This window comes from Serinus canaria, chromosome 20 (assembly GCF_022539315.1).
Source record: "Serinus canaria isolate serCan28SL12 chromosome 20, serCan2020, whole genome shotgun sequence".
Lineage (NCBI taxonomy): Eukaryota > Metazoa > Chordata > Aves > Passeriformes > Fringillidae > Serinus > Serinus canaria.
The window spans coordinates 6,521,618-6,548,368 of record NC_066333.1 but is presented as its reverse complement, the minus strand read 5'-3'; the positions used below and the strand labels follow the sequence as shown (position 1 = coordinate 6,548,368).

Sequence of the window (26,751 nt, the reverse complement as noted above, 5' to 3'; positions counted from 1 at the left end):
TAAAAATTACAATTTGAGTTCAGTTACATCCTTGGCGCTAGTAGCACCTCACCTAAAATTAAATTCTGTTTCAGTTTTTATTTTTAACCTTTGTTTCAAGTAATAATATGACAGAAGATTGCTAAAATGACCTGGCTGAACAGCCTTCAGTGTGCATGCACACCCAAATCAGCTCTAACTGCTGCCAGGATGCTGCAATGTGCACCGTGCTGGTCCCCAGAGCCCCTCCAGGAGCTGAGCTGCACAGAAGCCCTCCCTGCCAGAGGTGCTGGCTCTACCTCCACAGCAGCCCTGGGGCATTGGTCACACACAAACTGCACCCCAGCACCCTGCCAAGGGCTCTGCATTAACACAGCCCTGGGGCATTGGGTCACACTCAAACTGCACCCCAGCACCTTCCCAAAGGCTCTGCACTAACACAGCCCTGGGGCATTGGGTCACACTCAAACTGCACCCCAGCACCCTGCCAAAGGCTCTGCATTAACACCACCCTGGGGCATTGGGTCACACTCAAACTGCACCCCAGCACCCTCCCAAAGGCTCTGCATTAACACAGCCCTGGGGCATTGGGTCACACTCAAACTGCACCCCCAGCACCCCTCAAAGGCTCTGCACTAACACCACCTTCCCCCAGATCTCCTGGAACACAGACTGATTTTCCATGCACTGCTTGTACCTGCCCTAGAACATGCACTAGGAAGACAGGTATGTGTTAACACCTGCAGCTCGTGCAGGCTCCTGTCCACAGCCAGCTCTCCCTTCCTGCACATGGGACTCTGAAAGGAAGAGGGAAGCAGATTTATCTCTGGCAATCTCTCAAGTGCAAGTCACTCCAGCTCTGGCTGCAAAACCCTCTGCCTTGCAAGTTCCCTGTTCAGACTTGCAGGCCATTAGCAAAGGGGCAGAGCTGGCTCCTCTGGGCAGATAACAAATCTGCTTCTTGTCTGACTCTGCTTCTCTTCAGCAACGTGACAATTAACTCGACATTCAGATTGTCAGGACAAAGTCAGTGGATCCTGGGTTCAGACACCACCACCTCCCTTAAAAACCCCACCAAAATAAAGCCCCAGTATTTAAAACTAATCAGCCCTTTTAAATCCCTGCCAAATACCTATTTATGCCGTGAGCAAATAATTACTTTTCTACAAGGAAGAAAGTATTAATTAAGAGTGTTCAGCAGACTCCTATTCTATAGGGTTTATCTGCCACAGGTGTCAGCCAGAGGTGAGAGACGGATTAGGATACAATCAAGGGCCTTCCAAGTTAAATCTCCTCCTTGTGGTTATCTGTTAATAACAAAGTTGTCACCAAAAGCAAGAATTTAATAGTTTTAATTGGGTTTAATTACTTGGAAACGCCTGGAAAATGGACCAGCTTGGTTGTAGCATAAAAAAAAATAATAAAAAAAATTCAAAGATAGAAATACCAGGGCCACATGTTTGAACAAAAAAAAGTCTGTGAGAATAATCATCCTTTCCTTGTAACACTTTATACCTTGATCAAAATTTGAGACATGAACAAGACTTTCCCAGAATAATGGGAAATTAACCACGTGCACGAGTTCTAGTTCAAGTAAATTCATGTCTTTTTCAGGAAAAAAACCACATTTCACTCTTTTACTAGCTACACTTAAGTAGCTTAGCTTGCAATTTCATCTCTTTAATAACACAGGCTACAGCAGACTGAGCCTCCCAGAGCTCTCCCAGCGAGAGTATTTGTGAGAAAAGCTGTTCAAAGTAAGGAAAGTAGTGAGGACCCAAAAGCCATTTTCAGAAGTGATTTACCTGAGGGACTACACTTCAGGCTTTTTTGAAAAGGAACATCCCTTTTCAAACAGAACCCCTCAGTTTTTCAGGGTCCAAAGTTTTCCCCACCAAAATAAAGACTTTGCTTATGAGAACATTGCCACATCCAGGTTTATCAGACAATTTACTGAATTTAAATGATTAGTGTCATGGGACAGCACAGGGTGACCTTGTGGGAAGGCCATGATGGAGAGCAAATAGAACTGGATCCCTTTTCTTCAGATACCTCTGCATGTTCACCCTTCCTGTGATTTAGGGACACTTCTGAACGTTCTTACTGTTCACTGAACAACTCCTTTCACTGTCATGTCTCTTCACATATGGATGGAAATCATTCCAATCCCAAATGGGCACACAGGCCACTAAATCCTCACATTTAGGGTCACACAGAGGGTGAAAAGTCTCTTCCCCTCTGCAAAGGAACAAGGCTTAGGGACAGGCAGCAAGGACCACACTAATTCATCCAGGTGGATTCCAGTCCTGTGGGAATATGTACTTAAATACAGGTTAAAAGCTGGGCCATGATGCTTGAGGATTAATGGGAATTATTTTTATTTAGTAATACAAAAGGTTCATGACCAAAAACCTACAAATAATTTCTTTCTACTGTACGTGGCATGCATTTCAGAAAAGGGAGTGGAATTTAAACCAAATTAATCTTCATTTCCTTCTCCTCAGCACAGGAAAGTCACTGAATTTCTGTATGAAAGCCCTTGACAGCCCTGTGAAAAACACAAAACTTCTGGAAAGCCTGGTGGAAACACACCATGGACTGTGATCCCCAGCACAGTGACATACCCTGCACATGCAGCTCCCTAAAAGAAGTCATGTCCCCTTGGTTATTCAAACTTTTCCCCTTAAAACTTCAGTCCCAGTTCAGCCATACTGGAAAGCAGGTTCCCTTTCCCTGAGCTTGTTTAACACCCCAGCATTGTTCCTGCTATTTATTTTATGTCAAAAATAATCCTTTAATGGCCCCAAATGCCACGTGTGCAGCTTGCTCAGAACCCCTCCTGCTCCCCTAAGCTCCAGGACAAGGGATCACATCCCCAGGAGCTCAGAGCATCCCTGTGCCCACCTCCAGCCTGCTGGGACCTGCTTTTGCTGCTGCTGCTGCTGCTGCTTCCCACCCCGATGACAAACACAGATGGCTGCTCCCAAAATACACCTTTGAAACAATCAAATGGCTGGAATTATTCACTCCCCTCTCTCCAATCATGAGCTAAATAATTGATATAGCAGCATGTCTAAAGTAACAGACTTCTTTATTACCTGCAGTGATTGAATGCTTCTTTAATTTAACTTAAAAAGGCATTAAACACAAGGTTTAGCCTCCAGTGGGTAAAAAAATCTCCAACTTCCTCAGAAAATCCTTTCCAAATTGTATTCATCTTGACTTAATCCATGATCTACTGAGTGAATTAGGCTCTATTTGTTTTGAAAATCTATTTTATGGAGTTCCAAGGGCTGTGTTTTCCTTAGGAAGGGTTATTCTGCCTCTCTGCCCAGGATGCCTGCTAGCAGCCCTCAGCAGAGGCCTCTGCAGGTTTTGAACGTCCCAAGGTGCCCCACACATATGACTAACAAAATGTAAATAAACACAGCTGAGCCAGTAAGAAATTGGAAGGTTTTCTCATTAAAGAAATAAAATAAACAGATGTCCTTAAGCACTTTGGCTCATGTTTGTCAAAGGCATGGAAAAGTCTCAGATGTTTGAACAGCAGTCATGATATAAGGCCACATCTCAAGCAAGAGAAGGGGAAAAAAGCAATGCCCTGGCACTTAGAATTAACTAATAGTTCTCAAGGGAGGCCCCTTTTGATTTGAACCTTAGCAACTTCTACAAATAGTTTTTAACAGCCGAGCAATAAAATGGGGTTTTATTCCTTCTCAGTTTGTAAAGGACAGGCTGGGCCATTAGGAGAATGAATCACCAGCAGGTTTGATTAAATCCCCATGGTGCTTCAATCAGGTCCTGGCTTTAGGGTCCTGTGAGAGAACAAAGCAGGGAAAAGCACAAGCTACTTGAAGCATTCAGTGAAACCAGGGAAGGGGGAAAAAAAAGAAATTAAAAAATCAAACCTAGGGTTTTACAAGGATCTCGAGTAGAGCCAAGGAGGAACTTTTCAATGACTTTTTTTTTAATTGGAAATTATAATTCATTCAAAGGAAAACTTTTCATAAGAACATGAAACAGCCAGTGAAACTTTTGAGGAATAAGGTTTCTTAGATCCACAACCCCACTTCTGGTGAGAACAAGACAGTCCAGATCACAGCCAGCATACAGCAGCCATAACACTTGTTCCAAAGCTAGAAAATCTTATTTGTGTCCTGTCCTCAACTGGGCCAAGCAGAAACTTTTGCTCTCTCTCCAAAAGGTCCTGCTATGACTGGTGGACCTCTCCTGGGTGACTGCAAGTCTCTCATCAGAGAGGCCCAGCCCATGTCTGCACAGGCTGGAAAGCTCAGGGCATCTCCTGTCTGCCCACGGCTTGAGCCAACCTCATGCTGCCACTTCTGAAACACAAAGGCATTAAAAAAATGTGACAGAAAACCAGCCCCTGCCTCAAACAAGCCCTGTGAGGCACAGTGCAAGCCCTCCCTGTATGCAGAGTGGCTGCTCCACATAGAGCAAGCACACAGCCCCACTCCCAGGGCAGTCTCACAGGGGAGCTACACCCCTTCCTCTGAAGGTCAACCAACACCCAGAGCATGGCTTGGCACGATTTTAAACCAGGACATAATGGGCTTTACACATTTGTGTAGTGTGTTTTTTTCTTAGTTGGAGCTAATTCCAAATGCTGAACCATCTCAGAAATTGCATGGCTCTTGCAGGGAATTTTACAGGTCTGAACTCCCAGGTATCAGCAGGCACTGTCTAAGTGCTGATAAAGATCTAACACAGTTCAAGAATTTAGACTGTCCTATGTGTACAAATCTCTAAGCCCAGAATAAAACAAAATCCTTGTCATTTGATTCCAGGATTTTGGAGTATCTTGCATGTAAAGACGAATTTTAACTCCAGTTTTTACTCTACTCACAAGTCTCAACCCCAAGAAGTGGGGATGCAACACAGAACAAGAATACACATTCTTGGAATGATACAAAATACTATGAAAATATACTGGCTTCACAGAGCTCCCTCAAATTAGGGAAAACAACACACCCACTGCTCCCTTTTTTCCTTGATACCAGTCCTTCAAAAAGCATGAGAATGAAACTGCAATATAACACTTGAACAAAAATTTCTGCATCTCCTTCAGTCTGAGAAATTTTAAGGCTTAGACAAGACAGGTTATGGAACCATCTTGCAAATAACCCAGTCGGGGAAAGAGGAATAGAGTCATGATTACTTTTGGCACAGGACTGCAGGCAACCTCCTCATGTTGTTTCTGAGTTACCACCACCAAATGAGTCTGTCTGTGCTCACTGGCTGTGTCAAACAAGCCCCTTGACTTTTACCCCACTCCTGTAAAAGCCCAGCAGCACTGTTACAGATTTTGGGCCATTTTTCCCCACTATGTTCAGTCAGTGAAATGGGAACAAATCTTTGCTGGCACGGCCAAGCCTGCAGCCATCTCCCTGTGGAGCAGGAGCTCCATCACACACACACAAGGGATTAAAAAGGCTCCATGGACACCACAAAAAGCCACAAGGGTCTACCATGTGCCTACAGACCTCAGCAGATGTAAATATTCTGCCCCCATACAGTGATCAGAAACCTGCAGAACAGGTTTTATAAACCCTCCTGGACATAATACCCAGGGTTTCCTGCCTCTGGAACTTTTGGGGAGTTGCCTTTTCTTGCCACCCCATTGCAAAGAAATGAAGACCAAATTTCTGATGACTCTGCAATTCATGGGCTACAGCAAAGGGTTTGGAAAGAGAGGACAAAAAAGGAGCAGCCTAGGCTGGGCTATTCATTCATGCTTCAACTTTCAGTAAATTTTGGGTTTTAACTGCTATTGGTGCTGTGGGCAACGTATTTTCTCAACACCTGAGAGAAACTCTCAATGCCCTGAGGAGGCTGTATCTGTGTTAAGAGCCACAGAGAAAACAAAGAGAATTTTCCCATGAAGTCAGATCAGAAAATATGCATTGAAGCATCAACCATTAATAACATGACTTCTTCTGAGTTCTTTCTCCTCTTTTTTTTCTCATTTTTTTGGACAGCTGCCTGTTGCTGCCATCACCAAGGAAGGGGCAACAGACACAACCATTTGGGTCTAAGCTAAAGAACACAGGAATTCAGACCCAAATCTCTGAAGCTGTGGCTGCTGTTCCTCCTCCCATCTTTCAAGAAAAATCACCCCAGAAAGAAGTGTTGTTCTTCAGCTTGAACAACTTCACAGACTAATTCTTTGAGCACCTGCAGCTCCACTAGTGCAACAGACAGGATGATACTGGGAGATAAATGCTGGCCAGGGCATGGTCAGGATGACATCAACTCACACCTTTTCTGGAGGAAGACAGAGTGAACCAAGATCTCCACGTGAGAGATTTCATTATAAGCACATGCATGTCTAATTACAGGCATGTGAATTTTTTTATGGAGAATTCTGGCTTTGATACTTAATTTACTTGGAGATTAACACTTCCTACACTACTGAAGTAAGAGATTCTGAAACTATTAACCTCTGCCTGCTTCACTTGTACTTGATAGGTTTGAATTGTGCTGCTATTTAACAGTTCCCAGGACAGCCTGAGTGTGCTGTATTTCCCTCTTGGTTTAAGGTCTGTTCCAAAGCCCACCAAAGCCTCTGGTTGTCTTTGGATCAAGCCACCAGCCAGTAATACTTTCCTAAGTATTATAAACCATTTCCCTTACAGGACAGTCCTGAGGAATTTAATACTGATGAAACAAATGAAGAACTGCAAAGAAAAAAGTCCTTCTAGAGAAGTTTCTCAAGGAACCCATCGTAACTCAACAGAAAAGGTGATTGATTCTTCCAAAAAATAATCCTGTTTATATCATCCTCTGCATTAGAATAAAGGAACAGCCAACAGAAGCCCCCACAGAGCAGATTCCAACTCTACACCCTCTGAAGGTGTGCAGGAGGCAGCAGGTGAAGGCATCTGCTCCAGAGGTGCTGTGCTAGGACAAAGCCAGCCCACTGAGGGAATTCTCCTCAGGAATTCAGCAGCCCCTACCCAAGGCTGAGCTCGACCACAGAGCAGATCTGCACACCCTGAGTTTGTTTCCTGATCCTGCCTAATTCCTTCTGGTGTTTGTAGGCAGTAGGTCTGAGCTGACACAGGCACACCTCGTTCATTATGTTCTCTGGGAAAAGTCACCACCTCAATTACCTTGTACAACATGGCTCTGGGTAAATCCCTGCCTGCAAACACGGGCTTGGTTTCCAGAGGGTGCTGCTAGAAGTGTTAGCAGCATTCCAAGGGCTGCAGTAGACTTCCACACCACAAACACCATTTTATATCCTTTACAACCGTGCACATCTAACAGTGAACAATAAATCTATCTTACTAATTACACGTTCAGCTTGTTATAACCATCATAAAAAAGTACAGCTGGTAAAGCCATGAAATGATGTCAAATCATATTTCTGCTTTCTGGAGAGAAGCTGGGTTATTTTCCAGTCTCCTGATGAAGCTGAGTGCTCAAAGCCATGTGTGGAAACAGCTGCCAACTATGTCATCCACCTTTAATTAGGTAATGATATTGTCTTTTTTCCTACCCATTTAAAAGTGCTTGACATTCTGTAATTCAAAGTGACTTAGGTGTTTATCATAAAAAGCTGCCTTAGGAAGAAATTGAAGCATATGGTACTAAATCTGAACCAGTGTTTCTTCCTTAGCAGCCAAGTTCAGGCTGCTCAGCCACAGTTATTATAAAAAAAAGGATTTGCCTGTATTTCAAAGAGGATATCTCAAGTATGGTCAGCTAAATGTGTTTCTGAAGCCCCCTTAGAAATGTGAGCTCTGGCTGCAATGTGGGAAGCACAGCCAGTTCTTCATGGCAACCCAGACAGAGGAACACAAAATCTCTCTTAAAAAATTGTCTAAGATTTGTAAGAAAACACTGGTCTAACAAAAAAAGTGTTAGCTTATTCAGGCTGGAGTTCCTGGAGCCTGGCTGCTGGATGCTGTCTCTTGCAGACAACAGACACTGGAAGAACATCCCAGCAAGTGGCAGCTGAACAACACAAGCTTTGGAAAAACAAGGGGCTACTTGCAACATGAAAGGGAGGTAAATTAAATTTTCACATGTTCAGAGGAAATACCACAGGACACGTTTATACAAATATGTCTGAATAAACCAGGCAGCATCTGTTTGAAAAGCTGGCTCATTAGCTGCCCCCACAGTTCCCGACACAATCTGGCTGGACAAGCAGTAATGCTAAAAAAATTAAATTTTACCTTCCCATATCTGGATGCAAAGGTTCCCGTGAGTAAGGAGTGAAAAATAATTATCGTCTCATCCAAATCCCATACAAACACACGCTGTGATGACAGATGGGGTGGAAAAAAGAAATATAGTTACATATTAAGCAACTGCAAGAACAGGTTCAGTCAGGAAATATGTCCTGTTGGACTAGAGATTTTTAAGATCTCGAGCCATTTGGAGCACTGGCTGGATGTTTTGTGAAAGCAGGCAAAATGAAACATCGGGAATTTTGGAACTGCCATCCCAAGAGCCTGATCTCCTAACAACCACAGAAATCCCCCGTTGCCTATCAAGGCAGGGGAACAAAACATCAGACTTACAAAAAGCCCAAAGGAAAAAAAAAAAGGGTAGGTATGAAGAATAGTTTGAGATGTTGATAACACAGAAACTGAGCAATTGTTTTGACTACTCTTGCCTGCAGGTTCCAGCTGTATTACTAATTTTGTTCTGTCTCTCAGATGTGCTAACAGAGGCAACTGTTCATCCTTGCTGGATGTACCAAAGGAATACAAATCAAAGTTATTACCTCAATCTCACTGTCAGCAGTAGGGGAAGGATCGTTGCTTCTTTTTGACCGGGCTCGTACCTTGCCATCTGACCCTCTGTGATGTCTGTCTGTCTCTACATCTTTTGCTGGTGTTGTTGAATATTCCCCTGTTAGGAGAAAGAAATTCCATCGTAAACCTAAATTTTGCATTGTGTCACTGTAATTAGAGCACGAAACCTTTTATTGAAAAGCAACAGAAACACTGTGAAAACACCACCAGAAAATCTTGCTCTTTTCACACCAACAGCTAACAGTGTAAGAGAAGTAAGTTTTAATTCCTAAGATTTGTTAAAACAATTTCAAGAATCACCAAAACTGCATATATAACATTTTAAAAAGGACATGTCACTTCAAAAAACCTTATCAAAATTTTCAATGGGAAGAAAAAAAAACTTTTGGAATGTTACTCCCCCCCCATTCTTTTCAAAGACAGAAATTAGAAAGGCAATAGAAACAGAACCCAAGATCAATTACACTTCTGAGATTGCTTTTCAAATCTTTTTGGTTTTGTTTTCTTTTTTAAAATTAATTAATGCAATTGACTATATATAGTAGTATATTTAATATGAAGTATATGAATATATGAAGTATATATGAAAATATACTTCAACATCAACTTTTATTTAAAAATACAGAACTAACCGGTTGAGCCTTACCCCATTTCTCAGAGGACAGTATTTTAGAAATAACTGAGAAGACACAGTTAAAAGCAAACTTCCCATGTATAAAGGATCTGTTTTGATTGGCTTGAGTTTCACAGATCTGTCTGGGTTTCACTCACCTTACATTACAAATCCTTTTCAAACATATTTTTCTTTACACCTTGCTAAGTTGTGGCCTCTGCAACTTCCTAGAATAACCATACTCTTCTTCAGAGAAGCTGGGATTGTGCCTAGGAAGCCTTTTAGAAATGATCCTTTCTCAAAAAGGCTGAGATAAGATCTAAGGAACGGAAAATCCTCCAACTGCTTTTAGAGCACTCTGTGATCACTTCTTTTTAAATAACAATGCTAGTTTATTTTTCTTTCAGAGCAACCACAGATGTTCAGATTTGTTTTTTAAGTCAGCAGACCTTCAGTGGGTGTGTACTGTGATCATCCACAAATTGTGTGGTGTTTTATATAAATGTTATTGCACGCCAATGAAAACTAGCAGGGAAGTGATATCTGAAGATTGCTCTTGAACAGGACACTGGGGGATCATAATCCACCAGTAATTCCATAAACTACTTAAGCTTTGAAACTTTAAAAATTAGGCATTCAAAGAGAGGACACGAATTTTGAAGCTTTTTTTGGGTGTGGAATTCATCTCAAACTTTCATATCAGACACACAGTTTGTGTAGATTTATTAAAGAGGGACTTTTGATGTTGTTTATGAATGCACAATATTAAGGGCTGTTGTAAGAGGTGAATATAAATCCTTGACAAAGATATGGGCTAAAATGTCATCAGACACTGAGGAAAGTGAGTATTTTTCAGAGCATGGCTGTTTGTTTTGAATTCATGGCCATCCATGTCAGCCCTCAGTGCTGCTCTGGGGTTGGTATGTCATTGTCATTGTCATTGTCATTCTGTATCACCTTAGAGGAGATCAAACCTCAACGACTCACAAAACCAACACAGGATGGTTTTAGAGAGCTTGAGCATTCCAATCCCTTCCCAAACCCCCTGTAAGAACTGTTCAGTGCTAGAAAATCTGAGCTGTCAACACGCATTTTAACAAAACACATTTTAACAAAACTCCCACAACAAGAGGACAGCCTTTACACCTCTAGAGAGGCACCTACCAGAGAGTGATTCTGTGCTCTGGCTGGTGATGTTGTGGGAAGACTCCTGCAGGGAGTAGGTGGAGGTGGGGATGGCCGAGGGGCTGATGCTGTTGGCAGACACGTACGGGGAGTTGTAGGACGAGCTGTAATACTGAGAGTACTGGCTCTGAGGGAAGCTGGGATACGAGGAATATTCCTTGGAGGGAGAAAAAGAAACATCTAACTGGCATGTATCTGGTTTTGTCTTCCAGACAAGCGAGCCACCACAAATGCTATGTTACTTGTGCACGCAGCAAGCGACGGCTCGGGAATATTTCACTGAAGAACTGCACTGCATTCACTCAGGAAATTACATTTCTGCTTCTCACAAATAGACTCCTATTTTATTATGATAGACTAACCAACAAGAGGTCAGAAATCTGGCAAGTTCTGGGTTTTTTGATAGGATTGTAGTTATCAGTGCTGACACATTTTATATGGCAGAGTTTAACAATTTCATGTAAGAGTGAAGTAGGGCAGCTTTCTGGAAAGGGCCATGATGGAACATAAAATCTTTGCAAACAACAAAACACCTAAGAAATTGTAAGAACAAAATGAATAACTGGCTGAGGGAAGGAGCAAAACAGGCTGCATTTTACCATGATCAGCAACATCTTCTGATCAGCTGTTAGGCTAAAAAAATGAAAAGAAAGTAGCAATTTTTTGCAGCAATGCTCACGACAGTCTGCCCAACTATCTCAGCAATAAATAAATAAATGCCTGAGTGATCTTGCCTAGCTGCAGAAAAATGAACTAAAAATATGAGGTGCAAGTGACCTTGGGGAGCTGAGGTATCACACAACTCTTTGCCTTGATTTTAAGGCACCCAGAGAAACCCCAGACCATTATCCTTGGATGTTTGGTGGGTGTACTGTGAAAAGCAGGACACCAGAAAACGTTATAAAATGCATCTCTTAACAATCAAAGCATAAAAGGTTTCATTTATTTCTTTTTGTTTTAATTGCAACTCCTGTCCTTGTCCACTGAATTTGCCTTTCCAGACAGAGAACTGTGTTCATGCTCTGGGCATTGTCTTTGAGCAGAAGGCTTTAATTTCCTCAGAAATTATAATTAGCCTCTGGTATTAAATTAAATTAAATAATAAATAGTCTTTAGAAAGACTAAAAGCACTTTCCTCCTTAACAGCTTACATCTTTGTGACAGCTATTTCATTAACTTTCAGTCACCAGGGAGCTCTCAAGAACAAAGACTCAAATTGTCATAAGAACAATTAGACTGAAAAAGAAATGAGATAATTTCATTGTCTTCTCCTACAGAAGATTACAAAATAATGAAGAAAGCTCAGCTTTTCCCTCTGTTTAGGCAACCTCCATACTTCAATCAAATGCCCTTCTGTCAGTAATGCTGATGTTTCAAGGCCAAACTGCAGCAACAAAGAAATTGCCCACTGTTGCCATTAAAAATACAAGTCAACAATCACCCTGCAAACAAGGAACTGAAATTACTGGCCAACCAAAACACATTTTTTGGGACAGTGTACTCATTTGTTTGCTCCAAACAAGAAGAGCCATTTGCTACTGGGAAACATCTGTCCTGTGTTTTATTTATACACACACATGTATCTGAGGCATGGAGCCCACAGACAGGTGTGCTCCCAAAGAGGGAAGTGCACAGACAGCTCAGATGGCTCAGCATCCACCAGGGGCTGCCAAGGCCTCTCTCAGATGGCTCACACTCACTGCCCAGTGCCAGCACAGGGATGACAGGACTCTAGAAGCCATCCCCTCTGGAGAGGATGCACAACATAGCTGAAAGCTGTAAGATGGCAGAAGAATGAGGAAACTCTTGGCACTGCTACAGCAGCAAGTCAGAGGCTGCCAGGGCACCCTGCTCCTGCAAGGACTGCACTCTGTGTGTGTGCACTGGGACACACCATTTACCAGCATATCCTGAAATCCACCAAAGGGACAGGCCTAAGGAGCAGGGCAGAATGGTGTTCAGCAAAACACAAAGCAACACCTTCCTTAAATATATGTGAACACCAAAATGATCCCTCTGATCTATAAATCTTACAAGTGGTTTAAAATAAGTGACAAGGTTGCCAGCAATAGGTGCTGAACCATACCTGATGCACAGCACTGAATCCTGCAGAATTTGTCAGGCCATTGGCTCCCTGGTAAATCCCTGTTGTGCCTGAGGGAAAGAGTATCAGAGTCATAACATACACCAGCAATCAAAGAAACAGGGTATGGTAATTCAAGTAATTTCCAACAGGAAGTAAAGTACCAGCTCAGTACAAAAAAGTATGGCACAAATCTGAGGCTGTAAAAACTTTGGGCTGTTACTGGGGTTTACTGACTGAAAGGCATTCATTACATGCACTAAAACATTGATTATTGGGCTGGGAAACACAGCTGGAACACAAGGATTCAGCCCAGATTCAAAATTCAGTTACTTCTTTTTAGAAGAAGTAATGGAACAATTTTATCCTCTCCTCCTGTAGGAAAACCCCTCAGATTACACAGACACCCTCCCACGTGTGCTGTTTCATGCAGGGGTATCTGTCCTAACTGATCAGGTACCCAGGAGTTTTCAGAAGATGAATCTGTTCCCTGGTGTTGCTATTCCCAAGGTGAGAACAATATAGCTGAGATTTCTGGGACAGCAAAGATATTTCTTCATCCTGGGATATCAGGAAGAGGAAGGATGGACATGGATCCATCCCAAGCAGAGCAGCTGATGTTCAGCCAGGCTCCCTCAGCTGGAGGAAGCAGCACCACCAGGATTTTGTTTGCAGAAGCAAATGTCCAGGTAAGATCCACAGGAATGGTCTGTCTCTGCCTCCCATCAGGCCAGAGGTAGCAGAGCCATAAACTTCCTCCCCTCTCAGGTTCCAGCTTTGATTTACCTCACTCTATGCTGGTTCTGATTTCAGCCTGTTTCATTTCACACCGTGTGTCAAAGAGGTATGATTTTGGTGCTGCCTGGCTGCACTGGGCTCATCTTGGCTTCATTCTGCCACCTCAGTGTACCATCAGACCAAGCCCTAACCAGACCTTTGCCCTTTTTTCTCATCTGGCTTCTCACCATGTCAATGACTTTGAGCAGTGCTGTTTTAACCATACGACACTCTGCACGTCTCCATGTGGCAACCATCCTCTGAGGTTCCACTTGCTTGTTTTTATTTTAGGACACCAGATTAGCTGGGGAATGGACAGCTGAACAAACTCCACTCTGCCAAGTGCAGCTACAAAGCACATGCACTGAGAAATAAATCCCAAGCCAAAAAGAAACGAGAGAGAGGACTCTGCCCTCCTGAACTGATTTGTTGCCACATGTGGTCTTTAAAAAGAAAATAGCAGAGAGGAAGAAAACAGAGTGCAGGTGACTGCCAGGTACCTGGAGGCCTGGGTCACCCCAGGGCCCAGAATGTGCTGGCTGGGAGCTGAGCCAGTGCAGGTGGCCTTGGGGATGCCTTCTGCTGGCATTCCTTCCTGCCTTGGAGGCAGCTCTGGGTGGATCAGTGTCCAATCCCTTCCAACAACCCCCATGGGGAATCTGCCCAGAGCAGCATCCCAAAGACAGCAACACATCCAGCTCCTGGCATTTCCCCCCTTCCCACCCATGACAGGTTGCCAGAAGTCCCAGGTATGCAGCAGTAGGAACACATTCCTGTGGCAGCAGCATTTCTCACCACTCCAAAGGAGCCTAAGAGAGCCCCAGTGCTTACAGGCAAAAACAACTTCCACAGAAGACAAAACAGCTCTTGTACACCAGAGCTCCAAACAATCCAGGGGGGAATTTTTGATTTTCTTAAACTGTCATTTAGAAACAATCCATCATCCTTTATTAAAGCTGTCAGGAGGGGGATGAGTTACCTCGAGGGACTCACGCTTTATGTGTAAATTGTGATGAGAACATGTTTATTGCTGTGCTACCTGCACATGATACTGCAGCCTCCTGGTTTCCAAACAGTCAGAGAGAGTGAGGAAAGGAGGGATTCACACAGCTGGATGAAACTTACTCAGAATTTACTCAGAACTTTGTACCAGCTGTGAGGAGCGAGTGTGTCCATGCACACACGGTAAGTGAGCAGGGAGAAGAGGGCAGGAATGGGGGATGAGAGGATGGGGAATGACTCCACAGCTCCCCACAGTGCACTGTGACTGGACCCAGTGGGCTGGATTTTACATTGGGGTTTTGTAAATTGTATTTTTGCCACTTAGGCTGAGCTACCCAAGTTCAGGTGTCCCTAGAGGCCACTGCAGGCGGGTTCCCTCTGCCCAGGGGATTTTCCAAAGGAAAGACAGATTTTTTGCCCACATACTTAAATATTTGTGAAAGTGCTGAAGACTGCTATTCCCTGTAAACTGAAGTGCAACATGTCAGCTCAGGTTTTTCTCTTCTTCTGGCTCCCATCATTGTATCCTGACCAAGGAGGGCAACCATCTCAGCATTGTTTATCTAACTGAGATCAAACACAGCCTTTTCCTTGCCCTCCAGCAGTGCATTCAGAGATTTGAACACCCTCCCCACAGCACACCTTGAGAGCTGCTAAGCTCAGGATGTCTTGGCAGCTCAGTGTTACAGCAGAATAATTACAGATAAGGACACTGGGGACAACACAAGTCAGTAAACACTTGGAATTTCTTCCCAGCTGAACAAGGATGAAAAGCTGGGAGGAAAAAAAAAATCAATTATCTGCATGGAAAAGAAAGTTCCTAAAGATTCAGGTTCAGCAATATTTGTCTTGGGAGCTGTTATAGCTCAGACCCTGTTCCACTTCACAGGGCAGACTGCAGAGACCACGTTTTCAATGATGCTCCCTGAGCTCAAATGGCAGGAAAACAAACAAGTGCCAGGGGCAATGGAGACAGAGATAAACCCCCTCTCTCCACAAAGAGAGACTGAGGCCTGCAGGTCACAATTTCTGTGAGCAGCCTTGTAGAGTTCAGCAGTTCAGAACACATACCAGAACCAGCCCCAAATGTTTGCTTTTCCTCAGTAAGTTGCTGGTAGGAAATAAACACTTCCCCAACAAAATGAATTCTGCCAGGTGCAATTTCAGTTTTGCATCAGTAAATTTTACACTCAAGAAACTGGAAAATTATCAAGAGATATTGCAAATTAGCCCTATTTCCCACGTAACCATTTTTCCCCTCAAACACTTTCCCAAGCAATAACACTTGTTGTAATATTCAGAGGAAGACTGGAATGAAGTTTGAAAGTGCTGCTAGTGGAAGGGGGCACTTCTAGGAAGCCCCTTGGTAAGCAATGTACATGAATGCCTGGCCCCCTTTCATTTCTGCCTATTCCTGAAGGAATTTTGCTTTCCCATCTATTGGCTTTTTTCCATGGACCTCTGAAGACAACACACACTCTCAAACTGGTTTTACATTTGCAATACTGCAGAGGTGGGAGCAAGCGATTTGTTTCCATCTATCTTGGTAGCTCAGTGCCAAGAAATTGCATCCAAACTCCCTGCAAATCAGAAACAAGCCTAGGATCTCCCCCTCTGGATCTTCTCCATATGGAATATGGCTCACATCTGTGTTCAATCAAGCCAGTTGCTAAATGTCACAATGCCCTCATTCACAGGTAGCTTAAAGAACATTTAGCTCATAATAAAACAATCTGAACTCTGAAGTAGAACAGCTCTTCAGATGTGTGGCACTGTAAGTGTTCCTGTGAAGTATTTCTATCACAAACACACTCTCATGGACAGACACTGCATGAAAGGAGCCCACATGCCAGCCAGAGCCAGTGCCATGATTTTCCCTTGATAAGTAGATGTGGCCCTTCTCTATGTGAGTGTCCGAGGGCAACATGTACAGAAAAACTCTTTGTGAGCTGATTAATGTTCTATTGCTGCTCTCAAACAGATGGATTTCATTTGCTGTTTCCCCCTCATTCACGTTTTAATTCCAGCATTCCCAAAAAGCCTGTGCCATGGTCCATGATCATTGCAATGGTGCGTGATCTGGCCTGCACAAACTTTCATACCAGCTTCTCACCCTCTACATCTGCCTTTCAGTCACTGCACTATGGGCTGCATTTCTTCCCCTCCTTGCCAGGTAGGAGCAAGTAAAGAAAAGAAAGGAATATTTATGGTTATTTTTAGTGTATTCAGCACTGGGCGCTGGCATTGCAAAGAAAACAAAATAATCTTTTTTCAGCTGATGAATGCACAGAATGATACAGGAATACTGGTGTCTAAGGGGGTGGTGATTATGAAGACAGGATGGGCCTGTGGTGTAGCTCAGATCAAAACCACAGCAAGGTTTGAAAATCAGGTTTGTGTCCTTGTCTTTGACAGGCCAGGGGGCCCTGCCAACAGGGAGGGGTTCTCCAAGCCTCAGGTACTGCTCAAAAGAGAATAAAGTGACATATTTAGAAGGACAGATGGTTTGCACTTCCAACATTCAATAAATACCCAACAGTCAGAGGAGGAGATGGCCAGGTTCAACACAGCTGGACAGTTTCAGTGTTTATCACAGCTCTCTGGGCAGCCAGCAGCAACTGTGAGCCCAGGAACACTGAGGGTGGCTGCCACAGGCATTTCTGAGTATGTCTGGGTCATGATTTAACTCCCAAAAAACAGAATGAGGAAGCTCAGACCTAAGTATTTCCTCTAACTCTTAGATGACACACACAATGGTTCCACAGAGAGCTCTCTCAAAGGATTTAGGACCATTCAGGACTAATAAAGTGAATGCCTGCAGGGGTCAGCTGAATTGCATGGTGTTTTACAAGCCTGCACACAATGGCCTGTGCACTCTGACATCACCAGGCTGTTTCCCTGCAGGAAGCACTGCTGGCTGTGGGTGATGAAGGCAAAGCCCCAGTCCTCCTCCCTGCACAGTGTGCTTTACCCTGTGCTATGAACAACATCTGCCTGAAGACTTCCATGGTCATTCAGGGAGGTTCTTTGCAGTGCTTTAGCTCTCTGACAAGCTAATGTTTCCTGCAGTAAATACTGCCTTCTCCAAGCTGCTACACTTTTAGTGAGAGGTTAAGCACTCATCAAAATTACCTCCCACCAGCTACACTCTAGTGCCTTGTAAGGTTCCAAATCCTACAACATCTGCCTGCATTTACTGGGCAAGAAGACTCATAAAACCTTGCATGGTTGTCAGCTGTGGAGGCACTTCAAGACTATCCAACCTGTTAAAGGAGAAGAAAAACTCAACCCATATGTACTTTGCAGCAGATTGCTCAACTGTTTGCCATTAGGTGTAATGAAGCCTTCCCCAAAAAGTCTTGTATTTCTGTCTGGAAGGGCTCAGACAGTGCAGGGAAGAGCACACTGCATTAACCTAGATGAAAAGTATTATTCTACAGTGTTACACCATTTGACATCAGCAGTGTCTGGTAAAGGACATTGCTCCCAAAAGCATTGGAACACCTCCTGCAGATGACAGTCTCAGATACAAAATCCACTCTAAACAAGTCCATTTGTCTCCCACCACAATCCAGTGCAGTCCTGTCAGCCTGACCAGGTGTTTGAGGGCACTCTGTGAGGTGATACAAAGCACATTTCACAGTTCAGCTTTTCTGAGTCCAAGCTCTTCCCCTGCTCCTGGGAGTGCTCAACCCACAGAGCCTCAAAGAGCTTTAGTAAGTGATGACCAAAGCAGCTTTAAGAGCCTGGTTTTTACCATCCTTTTGAGCTTGGTCATTTGTACAGCTCAATCCAGATCAACAATGGTGTTGAAAGTGCTGGGATGGTTTACAGTTACTCTCAGGATTTGAACCATGGGAAAGCAGTTAGATTTTACTGTACTCTGAGAAAGTGTTTTTAACCACTTCTATCTTACAATGCTACAGCTACAGAAGGAAATCACACTGGACTGTCTTCAAAAACAACTCACAAGGAAATGTTTTGGGCCAAAAAGGGAACATCCTTACAGCAAGGATGAACTCTGTTTCTATGCAATACCTTGTTGAAAAAAACAATCAGCAAAACTGACTTTATTTGGGTGACTTCATGAACACCAAAGAATAAAGATTCCTCCAGCTGCAGTTTCATCCTGGACCCAATCCTTCACTGACGGATAACAAGACATGATAAAGGAAATCTGGATTTGCCTCCTCCTATGCTAGTTAGTGGCCATGAACCTCCAGTTCCCAGGTCAGCATTTAAATCTAAGTAGCCTTGTCACATCTACTGTCATGCCACTGGGGATAAACATGCCCTGTCAGCACAGCTGTTATTTAGCAATTCTGTTCCTCTTAAGCAAAGTAAATCTCCAAATACCAGTGGAAAAGAGGGAGGGGTCAGCACATCTCCACTCTGACCCATTACTTAGGATCCCTTTAAGTCTCAGCTGAGTACTCCAGATCCAGGCATTGCTCTTGAGGCTTTCCCAGCCTCAGTACTGCAGGGGCTCCAGGAGAAGAGCCACAACAGAGAAAAATGTAAGAAACTTTACAACAGTAGAGTGATCCTTGTCCTGGTAATGACTTGTCAGCACCAGTAAATCTGCCAGTTACAGACTTTCAAAGTCAAATTTTCATCCTCCTCTTTTTGTCTGTGAAAGCTCAGTGGGCTCCTCTGCAGACAGAGCAGGTATTCTCAAGGTCTAGAGGTCACAGTGCTGCAGTGCAGAAATGCCAGTGTTTATCCCTGCCAATACAAACAGAAGGGGCATCCAAACTACAAATAAAAAAGGCCCTTGCAACAGTGTTATCCACTGCCAGCAGAGCAGTTCACAAACTCCTGAGCTGCACAGCCTGTGCTGACTCAAGCAGGGTCAGGCTGAACTCGTCCACAAACATCAGCCCAGTCTCATCCAGTGACTGAATTCTGTTTTTCCACCACAGCATTACCTCACACAGTGCTTGGAGATGAGGTACAACAAAAGCAGGACCAGTACTGCACAGCATCATGAATCTGATGTCTCCTAACTTTCAAATGCTTGCAGGTATGATGTTTCTTGATATGTAAGATTTTTATATGTAATTTTACACTAGTTCTTCCATTGCCTTCAAGACATTTTCAAAATCATTAGGTATACTGAATCAATTATTCAGTGAAGCTTCCATAACATTTTAGCATATTCTTTACCAATTGCACTCTAAGCTGAATAATCAAGGCCAAGTTCATGATTTCCCAAGCTGTTACCATGCTATATTTTTGGATTTTTTTTATATCCTATGGAAGCAATGAAAATAAAATCCACAGAGAAGTTTCTGTGTCATCCAAACATCTCTGTGACTGTTTTGTGTGCTGATTTTGTTCATGAATCCACATTTTGAGATTTCTGTCTGACTTCCACCAACGCTCCCAAGGCAGTCAAGCAGCATTTTAGGGAAATGTCACTTCTTTCCTCTCTGTAGATTCCCCCTTTCTCACCACACAAACTTTTCTCTGTATTTTCCTTATCCAGTCCCTTTACCACTACCCCTACCTCACTCTTCTCTCTGACTCACGACTGCCACAGCTGCTCCCACCTCCCCACTGCCACCTCTGCAAGCCTGACCACCAAGTCACACAAAACTCTCAAGGAGACACAAGACACCTCCAAAATAAAAGCTCTGCCTCAGAGAAGATTCCTGTTTGGACTGTACCAGTCAATATTTAATCTCCATTAAATGGCAATTGGAAGAGCAGAGCTCTCCCCTTGGGCAGCAGTAGCACAGATCCTTGCAGCCTCCAGTGCATCCCTGTCAACACCTTTGCCTCTCCCACCGACTCCCCCTCTCCTAGAAGTCAGCTCCTTTTAAAACAAAGTAAATGGAGCACAGTCAGCCCCTGGTGTTTAAAAATCTTTGAAAGGGAGACTGTGCTGTTATTCTGAGGAACCTTGTATTTACACTGCAAAAAGTGAGGTCTGACCCCTCCTGAAGAGAGGCCTCTCCCTGCTGAACCCAGCACGGAGTGGAGCACAACTTCACTGCCACGCTCTGAGACTGCAATTAATGCAAACCAGCTGTCAGGCAGCAGCTTTTGAGAGAGGCTGCTCCTCTTCTACTGAGGTTTTAATTTTATCAATCCAAGGCATCTGAGTGACAGTCTGCTGAGAACATGCTCTCACTTTCCTTTATTTTTGGGACTTCACATGGATTCATGATCTGGATGCCAAAGTGTGATCCACATTTCTCAGGTGTAGATGGAAATTTCATCACTATTTTCATCACCAAGTACTTCAAGAATCAAGTTTAAAACTAAACATGGACTTCCTTTGCAAAATTCATGCAGGCAGAGGTAACTGTTCACACCAAATTGGTATTTATGACCTCACATTGAATTTTTAACACACAAATTGGCACATAATTGCAAGAAATTCTGGCATCTCTTGGAAAAAAAATTGTCTAGATTATCCAGATATCAACAACGGTCAAAATGTTTCAGCATAAGAAAACATTTTAATTGATTAATTATTCAGATTTTACTTGTTCTCAGGCCAGGAGAACAATTCATAACCAATTCATTCCACAAACATAAGCAATATATATATAATTAATCCATTTTAAATCAGTGTTGCCCAAAACAAATGCTAAATTCTATTCATTCACTACTTCACAGCTCATCAGAAGGGCTTTGCAAAGAAAACAAATGTTCAGCAGTAGCAAAGAATTTCCCTGCATAGGTCTTTGGTCTCAAATTTATGTCTGTCCCAAACTCAACACTGTTCTGCAATTCCTTGGCAAAGGAAAGTTATCCCAGTTACATAACTGATTTTTCCTTTGTAATGTAAAAAGTATTTTGTGGGTAGATAGATTTGGATATTAAAAAACCCCAAAAAAGCAGTCAAATCTTTTCCTGCCCAACAACAGCATCCACAGTGGTCTTTGGCCACAGTTTCAACTGTTGTGCAACTTCATAGTTTCATGCCAGCTGTCATTTCAGCAATTATAACTGAAGAGCAAGGCATTGTCTAGGAATTAATGACAAGCTGAGAAGAGATGGCCTAATGTGCAATCAAGGGCTAGCACATGCTCTTGCAGCCACAGGAAATGCTCTATAAGCTGGCTGTTATTGCACTCTCTGCAGAGCTGATGGGTTTCTGGGCTAGCTAATGTGCTGGCACAATTTCCTCTTTGTATTTTACATAGCTCACTAAATGCTAAGTTTCTTATATTCCAAAGATTTCTCCCCCACCCTCAGCAACAAGCAGTTTCCTCAGCTGCCAGTTTTGACAGTAGAGTTTTTGGTGGCAGAACTGGAAGATAATCTTTGTGTCTCATGTTCAATTTCTATCATTGAATAATAATTTTACCAGAAGTCTGAGCAAATCACTGAATGGCTAAATTGTTAGGAAATGTAAACCTAGAAAATGCGTAAAAAAAGCAAAAATGTATTTCTAACATCAAGCCCAGGGTGTTTGGTGATTTGGTGCTGTCATTGAACACTTTCATGAGGATTGATTAAGAAATGAAATGGACCTTGAAGAAACATTACTTTCCCAGCATGACAAATTTAGCACTTTAAAGGCAAAAACCTAATGCAAGTTGTTACCTCCTCTCCAGATTCACGACTCTAAAAGTGAGTGCCATCCCCAGACTGGCCACATGCATATTTCAGATCTCTTTGTCACAAAACAAATAATTTTCTAAATGTAATAATGACATGGAACAACCCTGTACACAGCACAGGTTAAAAAGGAAAATAAGAGAGTAAAAAAGTCACTCCTTCAGAGCAAATATATGAATACCAGATTTCAGTCTGAATGTTACTTGAAGCCTGATGATATCCACTGTTACTTGGCAATTAAAATCTTTATTTCAACCCATCAACCTTTGCAATATGGTTTTGTGTCACTTTTATGAGCTATGGAACTTGCTAATCTCATCTTCTATATTTGTATATATGTGTGACACATTGCATTAGCTATTTGGCCAACAAACTCTTCCACAATCAACTGAGTTTCATGCTAGGGAAGCATGAAAATAGATTTCCCCTTCTGGCTGGCTGTAAAATAGCTCTTTTTCTTTACTACTTATTGACCAAAAGGATGTTATGTCTTCATTTTTGCTCTTTGGTGGATCCTGTTCTCGCTCAAGGACCAGGACACAAGTGGCAGCTGGAGTTCAGGATGAAAAGCTGAATGCTGCCCCTGCATCACCTGTGTTTGTACTGCAAACAACCAGACCAGAACAGGAGCAGAACCTGGCTTCAGAGGTGCCATTTACTGCTCACAGGTACCCCAGCCTGCCAGGGCTGCTGCCAGACAAACACCAGAGGGAACACACCAGCACCAGGCAAGGACAGCACTTGCCCTAGAGCCTGTGAGACAGAAATTTGTCACCCAAGAGGTTGTCTGTCCCTTGGTGAGTGGTGTAACACCTACAATGGGCACTTATTTGCTGCTGTAACTCCTACCTGAGGGGACAGTGAGGAGCAACCACGAGGGCTGAGCAGTCTGACCACCCACCCTCACCCACAGCTGAGATCACTACCTTGCTCTGGGAGCTGGTCCTCACTGGAGGCAAACAATACCAACTTATTTCACTTCTGTACCTGACCTATTAACTCTTTACAATACTTGCAGAGAATAGCTTAAAAAATATTTTTTTTCCTTGCACTTGGTAGCAGAAAACTGAACAGCAGTTGGAGGTACCTTTTCTTGCTGAGCCCCTGAGCATCACCCTCTGCACAATCTCTTTTCCCCCATGATGCAAAAAATATTTTGTCCTTGAGCTGGGAGTTAAAAACTTGACTCTTAAAGCCCCCCTGAACTTTTTACTAAGAACATATTGATAAAAGTGTGTCCTTTTCAGCTGGTTTAGCCCATCAGCAGCAAAGCCCCAGTGGCCTGGAGCTGGGGGGCACAGGCAGGGATCACCTCCCCACCCCCAGGGGCTGTGGCGTGGGAAAGCCCTGAGCACACATTCCTCAGTAGCACTCAGCACAGGAAGGCTCCTTCTCCTCACTCAAACCTTTCACTAGCACTCAGCAAGGTAAATAAACCATACAGCCAGGGAGCTTCAGACTGCTCCTCTCACAAGCCAGCAGAGGAAGGGTGGAAATCTTTGTTTACAGGAAGACACATTTACTCCTGCTCCCTGTGCCTTGGAGAAAGCACCTGCCACTTGCAGGAACTGTTTTCCTTTGTGTGAAAGGCTTACTGAGCTGGCTGGAATGATCTTCCTGGAATAAATATGTGAAGAGAAGGGATTTTTCCTAAAAGCACAGCATGGCCCTAGGGCACATTCATGCTCACACACAGCTCTCCTCAGCCTGTCTTGGTACAACTCATGGCTGTGTCACTGCTGCTTGCAAGTGTAACATTTTCAAGTGCTGATGCCCAAAATTTGCTTGTCTAAACCTCTTGACAATGGGAACACCTTAAAAACCTCAGTCCAACTAAAGTCAGGAGTCTGTCTTCTCAAGAGAACACAGGTAGAAGTAGCACCAGAAGTAGGTAGAAGTCCAGGTGACCAAAACCCCCAAACCCACAGGTCTCCTTTTTCTTTTTTCTTTTTTGGTGCCACATCCAACACAGGTGTCTTCAGCATGTACTATGCCCCAAAAACCACCTTAGTGATTGAGATAATGTGCTCTGACAAAACTAGCAGGTTTTTGTCAGGTGAAGGCTCAGCCAAGGGTCAACTCTTAGTCTTAAGCTTTCTTAGATAATACCAGGAATAAAATGGATTTTACCTTGTTTTCTCTGTTTTCATAACTGTTTAGGATTTTAGTTGCTCTCAGACTTAAAATAAAAGTGGATGTGTATGCTCACCTTTCACTTTCAGGACTGAGAAGAATTAAAAGAATTAAAAGACAGTTTTGCAATGGGAACAGCAAAGTATAATGTCACAAAAGGACCTTTTGCATAAAACCCTCAACAATATCAAAAAGCAAAGGGATCTCTCTCCCCTTCAACAGCTTCTCTAAGAGTTTGGGAAAGCCATGCAATTCCTCTTTGATTTTTCCCTTGGAAAATCTCAGAGGGAAGGACAAAGCCAATGCAGAGCTTTATGCTCATGTACATTCATCTCTCCTCAAGCAGAGTCACTGTCATTTTCCTTAGTACCAAAGTATCAGGCTGTTAAATAAATACTAGAAGGGACAATATGCAGCAGTTTAAGCACAGAGCAGTTTGTTCAGGTCAGCACAGAAAGAAGCATAATACTGACAGGACTGTTTGCATGAAGTGTAAAACCACCTTTGTTTTGCTTCCATCAGAATGCAGGAACTCACACCAACACAACAATCCCAGGTATGCAGTCACAGAACTAATTAAGAGAAAGAAAACACATTTTCTGCAGAAAGACAAAGCCTATATTGATCATAGGTGAAATTCTGCGAGGACATAACACTGTTAAAACCAGTCCCTCAGCCAGAAATCAATGCCTTGATGAGCAAAACAGATCAAGCAGAGACTTCACCTCCCTCCCTGCGCTGACTGCCTGCCCCTAGGAGCTTTCCACAGCACTTGCAGGAGGAGAACAGGTCCAGCACAGGGCTGTGAGTGCCCCAGGTGACCCTGTGAGTGCCCCAGGCTGTTGGGAAGGATAAAAGTTCAACAAGAAAGCCTCACAGATATGTGTCCTTAGCAGAAAGATTTTTAAATGAAGAGTCTGATGAAGGAATAGAGATGGAAGCAAGTTTTGATATAAAAGAAAAGAATTTCTGAGCCAGTCTTACTGGGTAACCAAGGAGGCAAAGGGTGTGTTAGTTAGAAGGGGTTTTTATGGCTTAGAGCAAAGGATAAACCCACCCCAAACAAGAAGATGTTTCTACCAAGCAGAAAGAGAGCACAGGCAAACAAACCTGCTGATGTGGCAAATAGAAAAAAGGTCTCAGAATTTTCCTCTGCAAGAAAACTGAAAAACAACTTCTAGCTTAAACCGTAATGTAGTGACTGTGAGTGATTGGAGAACAGTGACATGAATATGGTAATGACAGTAGTTATGATAGGCTGTAGATAATAGTTCAGGGATAGATTGGTTCTGCTGTATGAAGATGCTCAGCAAAGAAAAGTACAGAATGCATTGTAACCAAACCCAAAGGGTCTGCAGGCCTGCCTGCAGCTGGAGCTGACAGCTGTGGGCACAGCTCTGTCACCCACAGCCCTGGACTGCTGTGACACCTTGGGTACAATAAACTGCACTGTGGAGAGCCCCTGGAGTCCCACATCCTCCATTTCAGCTCTTACACCAGGTGGCCCTGTGAGAGCCCAGGTGACCCCGTGAGTGCCCAGGTGTCCCTGTGAGAGCCCAGGTGGCCCTGTGAGTGCCCAGTGTCCATGTGAGAGCCCAGGTGGCCCTGTGAGAGCCCAGGTTGCCCCGTGAGAGCCCAGTGGCCCCGTGAGAGCCCAGGTTGCCACGTGAGAGCCCAGTGGCCCTGATCACTCACCGTGCACCTGGTAGGTGTAGGGCGCCTGCCCCGCCGCGGGCGCGCTGAAGCCGGAGCCGTAGCTGAGGAAGCCGCTCTGCCCTGGAGAGTGGCTCAGGCTGTCCTCTGTCTTAATGCCTTGGGGAGCCAAGAGCAAAACATGAGTGCTTGGCATGCAAAGATGGACAAAAAGCAGGTGACCAAAAACCCCAAACCCACAGGCCTCCTTTTCCTTTTTTCTTTTTTTTTTTTGGTGCCACATCCAACACAGGTGTCTTCAGCATGTTCTATGAGGTACATCAACCATTTTTCAGCTGGATTTTAACCTAATCAGCTCTCTTTTTTTACACTTTCTTTCCCTCACATATACATATTAGAGATATATCTATCTAATATGTATATGTGATAAATATATATATATCAGTTATATGTATATATGTTATAGATATATCTATATGTTAGAGATATATCTATCTAATATGTATATGTGATATATATCAGTTACATTATATTATGAATAATATAATATACACACACACAGATAGACACACAGACAGATAGATAGATAGACAGATAGATAGATAGATAGATAGATAGATAGATAGATAGATAGACAGACAGACAGACAGATAGATAGTGTGTGCGTGTTTAATTATTTGCATTACCCAAACAGGCCTCCTAACAGCCAAACAAATTAATCTCAAATTATTTGTGATTTATTAATTGATTTGAGTCAACTACATCCTGCATCTACAGCCAAAAGCACTTTTGCTAAGGTGGGTAAACAACCATGAATAATACTTTTCCCAAAAGCAATTTCTGAAGATACAGTTTTGTAATAGAACTGAAGAAACTCTTGTTGTAGAATTGAAGAAACTGACACAAACTTCCTGAAGAGTTATCAGATGCAAGCAATGATTGACAATGGAATGGGACCTTCA

General features: G+C 43.3%; 1 protein-coding gene across 5 annotated transcripts in view; it reads right to left on the bottom strand.

The window, feature by feature from the left end:
* EYA2 (EYA transcriptional coactivator and phosphatase 2) overlaps positions 1-26,751 on the bottom strand; it is an 87,962-nt gene that overhangs the window by 17,540 nt on the left and 43,671 nt on the right. For 4 of the 5 annotated variants that reach the window (XM_030233458.2, XM_030233455.2, XM_030233457.2 and 1 more), the window contains 5 exons: positions 25,832-25,948; positions 12,653-12,720; positions 10,546-10,723; positions 8,738-8,865; positions 8,184-8,267 (listed from right to left, as the gene is read on the bottom strand). In XM_030233458.2, coding sequence (XP_030089318.2) covers positions 8,184-8,267; positions 8,738-8,865; positions 10,546-10,723; positions 12,653-12,720; positions 25,832-25,948 — 575 coding nt within the window. The remainder of the gene's footprint in view (positions 1-8,183; positions 8,268-8,737; positions 8,866-10,545; positions 10,724-12,652; positions 12,721-25,831; positions 25,949-26,751) is intronic. The other variant, XM_050982251.1, reaches the window with a different exon arrangement.